We start from the raw sequence: 8,208 nt of genomic DNA, 5'->3' as shown, positions 1-8,208 counted from the left end.
AAATACTTTGTTAATGTACTTAAGTACATTTTTCTGGTTTCAGTACTTTACTCCACTACTTATTTTTCTGACCACTTTTTACTTTCTACTTCTTACATGTTGAACACAAATACCTGTACTTTCTACTTCTTACATATTGAACACAAATACCTGTACTTTCTACTTCTTACATGTTGAACACTAATACCTGTACTTTCTACTTCTTACATGTTGAACACAAATACCTGTACTTTCTACTTCTTACATGTTGAACACTAATACCTGTACTTTCTACTTCTTACATGTTGAATACAAATACCTGTACTTTCTACTTCTTACATGTTGAACTCAAATACCTGTACTTTCTACTTCTTACATGTTGAACACAAATACCTGTACTTTCTACTTCTCTCATTTTGAACACAAATACCTGTACTTTCTACTTCTTACATGTTGAATACAAATACCTGTACTTTCTACTTCTTACATTTTGAACACAAATACCTGTACTTTCTACTTCTTACATGTTGAACACAAATACCTGTACTTTCTACTTCTCTCATTTTCCAAACAGGCTGGTTCCTTTAGTCTGAATGTGTGTTTGGTGGCGTGATCATTATTATTTAGAGTCATTGCGTGCCTATTGATTTGAACACGATCCGTGTATCCATCATTTCCTGGTCTTCTCTAAAGAAGAGGGACCAATGGAAACGTTGTCATGTTGCCGTTGGTCACCATGGAAACATTCATTAGCTAACAATGACATTATTTTTCTATTAATATAAAGGGAGGTCAGGTACTCTTTAAAACAGCTGCTAGTTATGGGTACTTTTTACTGAAGTACATTTCAAAGCCTCTTTACTTTGACTTGAGTGAAGAAGTTTAGTCAGTACTTCTACTTTCACCAGAGTATTTTAAACACGAGTATCTGAACTTCTACTTGAGGAAAGGAAGTGTGTACTTTTGCCTTCTCTGAAAGAGGGAAGTTTAACGTAACTCCCACATAGATAAAGAGTGTATCCAAAGACAGTCGGACACAATGAAACACATTAAAGCTGAAAAGACACATGGTTTCCTGATAAAAATGCAAAGCAGTGTTGTTGCTACTGATAGTATGCAGACCAACAACAAACAATAAAGAAACAGTGCCATTATGTAAAGAAAACTGGCATTTAAAGGGCAACGTGATGCTCTATTTTAGAGCTTTAATTACTTTTCATATTAAGATTTTGCGTTACAAAATATTCAATAAACTTTAAACAAAATTACATCTCTGAAAATAATGAGGGGAAAAAGTTTTAGTTACAAAAGAATGGTAAAAATAATATGTTTTTTTCTGCTGATAATACTTCTGTACTTTACTAAGTGAGAATTTGAATATAGGATTCTCACTTGTTAAGGAGTATTTTGAGTTTAATGTGTTGGTACCTTTACAGCAGTGAAGCATCTGAATACTTCTTTCACCACTGCTAGCACCTCAGGGTGTTTGACTCTGAAAGACAGTGTTAAAGTTACAAAACAATGCATTTAACATCTTATATTGTGGTATTGTGATGATGTTAGTGTTCAGTATCCCTAAAATAACAAAGACTGCTCCCCCCCACACACAGGCTCTCCTCTGGCTCGCAGCTTGGTGGTGACGGCCGTGAAATTCACTATTGTCGATCATCCTGCTCCAATAGACGCTCTGCTGAAGGACTGCATAGGTACCACACGCACACACACACACACACACACACACACACACACACACACACACACACACACACACACACACACACACACACACACACACACACACACACACACACACACACACACACACACACACACACACACACACACACACACACACACACACACACACACACACACACACACACACACACACACACACACACACATACACACACACACACACACACACACACACACACACACACACACACACAGACACACACACACACATCTGAAATAACAGTAAAAAAGAAAAAGAATATTCTTCAAAAATATAATAATAATGTGTTGAGGAATATATGTATATGCAAGTGTGTATGTGTATATTTATGTGTGTGTGTGCGTATCAGCCAGTGGGTAAATGTATATACCTTATATTTACATACTGTCTTAAACGCTAGATTATTTGATTGTATATTTCTCATGTTTTGTTATGTTTAAAACATGTAGGAGATAATACAACTTACCTTGCCTATTCCCAATAAAAATACACAAAAAAAGGAAATTAAAATGATTTTATTCCCAAGCCGTCCAACCATTCCAGGCAATGTCTCCCCTCTGTCTCCCCCTGCTCACTCTAAGATCTACACTAAAGAACCTCTGGCCCAAAAAAAACTTTTTAAAATGCTGTGTGTTTGTCAGGTGACTTCCTTCAGACCCTGCAGGACGACGACCTGAACGTGCGGCGCGTCTCCTTGGTGATGTTTAACTCTGCCGCTCACAACAAGCCGTCTCTCATCCGCGGTCTCCTAGCAACAGTGCTGCCTCATCTGTACAGAGAGACCCAGATCAGGAAGGACCTCATCAGAGAGGTAACTTTTAAAGGGGCCCTACGTGCCTTACCTGTGACATGTTTCCATGTTAATGTTAAAAAAGGTCTTTATTTTCCTTAGCCTATCACGACCTTTGCATGGACAAATCCCTTTATAACACACGACAGGGAAAGGGAAACCCCCAAAAGCATAAACGGGCCTCTTTAATATAAAAATGATATTTCCGATGCTTGTATTTCGGTGCTGAATCCTGTTTGTTCTCTGCAGGTGGAGATGGGTCCGTTCAAACACACGGTGGACGACGGTCTGGACATCCGTAAGGCTGCGTTCGAGTGCATGTACACTCTGCTGGACAGCTGCATGGAGGGGCTGGACGTCCTGCTGTTCCTGGACCACGTGGAGGAGGGACTCAAAGATCACTACGACATCAGGGTGGGTGCAGCACATTGAGGAAATACAATTATAAAAGATCACTTCAGAGTTATGTGCAGCTTTCTGCTTCTTAAATACAACCACGCCAACTTTTAAACAGCATCCTGAAAAACTCATAGTGGAAAGTACCAATTTCTCAAGTAGCTTGCAATGCAATATGCACAAATCAGAATCGGAGTATTTTATTTATTGAAGGAGAAATTGGATTTTGTGACGGTTGCTCCTTAACACCAAACAAAACATTTCTATAAAAATGTGAAGTTAAAGTAAAAATGTGCAATAAAAGGAGAAAATTAAATAAAAGAGAACATACATATTTATGAGAAGGTAAAGTGCAAATGTACAAATTGTACAATATATAATTACAACGTATGTAATACATGTGAATTAAAAGAAGAAGAAGTAGGAATAACAAGGTTCAAAAGACCATCACGAATTAATGAGACGTTAATAAAAACCGAAAAAAGCAAGAAAAATATATTAAATCAAATAATGAATAAAGACAATTAAATAGAAATGTGAGTTAAAGCCAATACAATATTACAGAATTAAAGAAGATACAATTATAATCAGAACCAACGACTGACCAATTAAAAAAAAACTAAATTAAAAAACAATAGAACGAGTATAATAGAATATGATAAAATAATAATTAAGTCCAGCAATCGACAATACTGAGGCGACACCTAAGAGGAATATTAATAAACTATGTTTAGTTTTAAAGGACGATAGCGTTGGAGCTAATAAACAGATGAACTCCCAGCCGGTGTTGTGTTCAGGTGCAGGAAGAGTTCATGTTGATGTCTGTGTGAAGTAGATATCTATCAATAGTCTCTTGAACTCATAAATGTTTTCTTTGCTAAGTTATATTTATTTAAGCCTCAGGATCAAACGGCCATGCTCCCAAGCCGAAGCTTCAACCACTTTCACCGCAACACTACACACCCAGCTCAACAATCCCAAGGGAACCGCCGCTGAAACCTACCAGGGAAAACTCCGCACTGCTCCACATACAACGCACCAACGAACCCACACGTGTCAACGAGAGAGCGAGAGAAAAAAACAAAGCAACAGCTGACAACGGCTAAGAAAAAACTGGCAAGCACTCTCCCGAAATATAATACCAAACAAATCAAAGCCTCACAAAGTAATTTTACCAGTCCCCAAACAACGATCTGAAATATAATGTCCTTCCCACATGCGGTGTAATGAGCCGAAACACAGAAACCAGCCGCACTGCATGCACTCCCAACATGTGGGGGAAACTTCTGTGTAGCAATGCAGTGGGAGTCACCGACTCAGGAAGGAGACACGGGAAGAGCAGGAGCTTTGATGTCAAACACTGATGGTTTATTTGGAGGTTCGGCCGGAGCATTCACATCACAAGTGACAGCAGTCACGGTGAGACTGCACGGGAGAGTTGCCATGTCAATTCTGGAGCGCCTCTCTCTCGTTAGCCCATTTAACTGGTTTCACAGAGAGTAATCAACATATTTTGAGAAGATAACCTAAACAGTTGGGAACACTGAGTCACTTGCGTCTGACACTCATGGCCTCGAAGATGTCACACCTTGGAGTCCACAAACACCGAGAAGGAAGTGTCCCAGTGCACCCACAACAATAAACCATCTGTGACCTATTGCCCGGTCACAGAATGGGAACAACAACATTATGGCTGAAGCAGCCTATCTCCTTAAAGGACATAACAGACGTCAGGGTTGGTCATGCACGTCATATCTAGGAGTCTAGGACAATTATTTCCCTAACTCAACACACTTTACACACGCGCACCACTCCTAACACAAATCGTACCTATCCGTTGCTGTAGTACAGATAGGAGAAGCGGACAAGCCCCCATCTGTCATGGCCTGGCTCTTGGCCATAATAAAAAGTGTGGAAAGGACAAGAATATATATAAGAAAATATATTTATTAACCAGAACTCAACAGGAACCAAAACTAACATAAAGGCAAGGCAAAAGTTTAAGCGAGAGTGGCCGCTCCCAGAACAAGTCCTCCGCGGAGAGAGAGATCGAGACTCTGGCTCAGGCCTTTTAATCCTCCGGTGCCAGCAGCCACTGTGTCTACTTCCTCTTTCTCTGTGTTCCTGCAGATGTTGACGTTCCTGATGTTGGCCCGCCTCGCCTCTCTGTGTCCTGCAGCCGTTCTGCAGAGACTGGACCGACTGATCGAGCCTCTCAAAGCCACCTGCACCACCAAGGTACCATCCCCATATTCATATAATGATTCATATAAATGCTAAGGTATGACTCTGCATGGGCAGGAATTGACACAGCTTTTCCAGCTTCATGTTTAAATGTATTTATAAATCCATAGACTACTATATTGCAACAATAGATACTCTTCCTATGGTCAATGTTCGTATTTTTAACTAAATTAGAATGACAGAAAACGATAACGATATAAAACTTTAACATTCATGTTCACAATAATACTCATTACTTTACAAAAGCTTCACATGGGGCAGATAGTGTTTACATATTTACAATGTATTCTTTGTGTGTTAATTCCGATAAAATATATAAGTGTAAATGCAGTTTCCAGAAGTAAAAAGCTAACGTTAGGCTGTGAAGGAACTACAGCGTGCACATGGCTTCACGTCACCAACGCTAAGCTAAAGGCGGCTAAAGTTGGGCGTGATGACGCTAAGTCGCCTCATTTAGACACTTGTTAGCAACCACTGTTTTTAAATCCACCAGTTGGGTATTTACTGACGTATTTGATGTCGTAGAATGAAAATGTCTTCAGCTTGTGTAACCACAGACCTTATTTCAGGCTAACAACCAGAAACGTGCTGACTCTTTTCAGAGTTTTAGGGCTCATTCCTGCACCACTCCATAATGCATGTAGTATTAAGGACTACACTTGTGAATTAGCATGAGATGAGTTCCCCTCCTCACTGCAGTGACTCTCCTCCTGCAGGTGAAGGCGGGATCGGTGAAGCAGGAGTTTGAGAAGCAGGAGGAGCTTCGGCGATCTGCGATGCGTGCCGTCGCCGCCCTGCTGGCCGTGCCCGAGGTGGAGCGAAGCCCCAGCATGGCTGACTTCGCGAACCAGATCAGAACCAACGCAGACATGGCCTCCATCTACCAGAGCGTTCAGGGGGGGGAGGGGGGAGGCATCGGGCCTGCAGAGAGCATGGACATGAGCTAGAATTGGGGGTGTTTTATTTTAAAGGTCACCTATTATGCAAAATCCACTTGTTGACGTTTCTTATACATAAACATGTGTCCCCTCTTTGGAAAGCTGATCAGATTTTGGCCACTTTATGATGTCCTAATGTTTTTTTGTCTTGTGTAACCATTAGCCAATCAGCAACCAAGGTAACCCCCCCCCCCCAACCTTATCACTTGAATCTCCTCCTATACCTCATTCACACCAACGCAACTCCGGTTCAAGCTCCAACCGGTTCTTCGGTTTAGCTCCGGCTCTTTTCACAGCGCCCAGAGTCCGACTGGTGCTGCGTCATTGCGTCATCGTTTGCGTCATGACGTAACCGTTTGCGTGCCTGCTTCATAAAGCCAAAGTAGGTAGCTGGTCTCTTCAGTGGACCACTGCTGCTTGTGAATTTGCTCCATCGTTGTGTACAAACTGGATAAAATGCAGGCTTTCTGTTGTTGTTCAGGAGTTGATCCCGCCCCCGCCTCGACGTTAGCGTGACGTATGCGGTGCATTTGCTCTGGCCGGACAATTTTTTGGTGCTTGAAATGAACCGGATTCCGGAGCTAAGAGGCTGCTCCACTGCGGTGTGAACAGGAAAACCCGGTGCTTTTCAAGCTCCAGCTCCGAACCGGCCCTGAAACACCGTTGGTGTGAATGAGGTACTAGAGCACCATTGTGTTCTTTTTAACAAAATCTCTCTCAGAGGGGCGTGGGGAGGGGCTCCTTATTTTCATCTAAAGTAACAGACAGAGAATCAGCGCTTTGGAAACAGGGCTGAAACAGAGGGGATTATGGGTAATGCTGTAATGATCTGTTTGGTGTTTGGAGCCAAACACTTCAAAGACATGTTTGTTTATATCTGAGACCTATAATATATTGATGAAAAACAGTATAATAGGGGACTTTTGAAGTTTTTTACATAGATATGAACCTTTTTAAAGGAGCACAATGCTGTTCTAATTTCTTATACGATCACGGGTGTATTTTAAAAACATAGGCTTTTTAGTGTGAATTTCCTTGCAGACAAAAAAATATATTTAATGATTGACACTGTGGACTACATTGTTTTTTCCCCCACTGTTTTATTTATGGTGAGAATTGAGTTCAATTTATTTCACATGAAATAAAGTGGGAGCAACACTTTGAAATGTGTGGGTGGAGTGTGCGTCTGATTAACACCAGATATAAAACACTCACATAGCTTTTAATAATCATGCAGATTCTGCTGGTTTGTTTTTCCATCCGAGTACAACATCATCGTAAACATCTTTATCTTTTTACCAACGAAGGAAACGAGGGCAGTGTGCAGAAGTTTTATAAAAGATATTAGAGTGACACATTGATCTGTATCACAAGTAGGAACCGTTAACTGATTTTGAAAAAGCGTTTGACTTGTTACTTTTTTAACATGTGACATTTTAAAACAGCCTCCATTTATTTAGAAAATCCAAACCACATTGAGGATCGATATATTTCTGAAAGGTTTTTAGATTAAAGATTGGAGTAAAAAAAAAACTTTTTATTACATTTGAAAAATAAACTTGAACATAGTGGTTTTGTTTCCTGCTGATGGGTGTTTTTACCCAAAGAATAATAAAATAATAACAATACTAGATGTGAATGATGACAAAATACCTTCCTTAAACAACATTTATTTGCATGTTATATTTCACATTTAGCATTGGGTGACAGTAGTTATACAATTCAACTCACAATTGGTAAAAAAAACAATGAGTATAAAGCAATATGGTAAGTAAAATAAAGTACTTTTACTGGATTAAAGTTATTGATGCATGAATGTGTTTACTGTAAAGTACAAAGTCAAATATCTACTTCTTACTGCACTACATTGTCTGAGACCTTTTTAACTTTGTAGATTTATTTTATGTTCATATGACATATTAATAAACTGATCAAATATCCATCCATCCATCTTCTCCCGTTTATCCGTGGTCGGGTCTCGGAGGTAGCAGTTCCAGGAGAGAGCCCCAAACGTTCCTTTCCCTGGCCACATCAACCAGCTCTGACTGGGGGATCCCAAGGCGCTCCCAGGACAGCGAAGAGATATAATCCCTCCATCTGGTTCTAGGTCTACCCCTTGGTCT

At 40.3% G+C, this 8,208-nt stretch overlaps 1 protein-coding gene across 1 annotated transcript; it reads left to right on the top strand.

Moving 5' to 3' along the window:
* The first annotated feature begins 1,544 nt into the window (after positions 1 to 1,544).
* LOC307041528 (cullin-associated NEDD8-dissociated protein 1-like) lies at positions 1,545 to 7,317 on the top strand. Its single transcript, XM_079684997.1, has 5 exons — positions 1,545 to 1,685; positions 2,359 to 2,528; positions 2,757 to 2,921; positions 5,034 to 5,141; positions 5,864 to 7,317. Exons 2-5 carry the CDS (start codon positions 2,418 to 2,420, stop codon positions 6,092 to 6,094), a joined length of 615 nt encoding a protein of 204 aa, XP_079541123.1. The 5' UTR covers positions 1,545 to 1,685; positions 2,359 to 2,417; the 3' UTR covers positions 6,095 to 7,317.
* The last annotated feature ends 891 nt before the right edge of the window (positions 7,318 to 8,208 follow it).

This window comes from Notothenia rossii (genome assembly GCF_949606895.1).
Source record: "Notothenia rossii genome assembly, chromosome: 5".
In the NCBI taxonomy this organism is placed as follows: domain Eukaryota; kingdom Metazoa; phylum Chordata; class Actinopteri; order Perciformes; family Nototheniidae; genus Notothenia; species Notothenia rossii.
The sequence above is the reverse complement of the archived record's forward strand: the minus strand, read 5'-3'. Positions and strand labels throughout refer to the sequence as shown.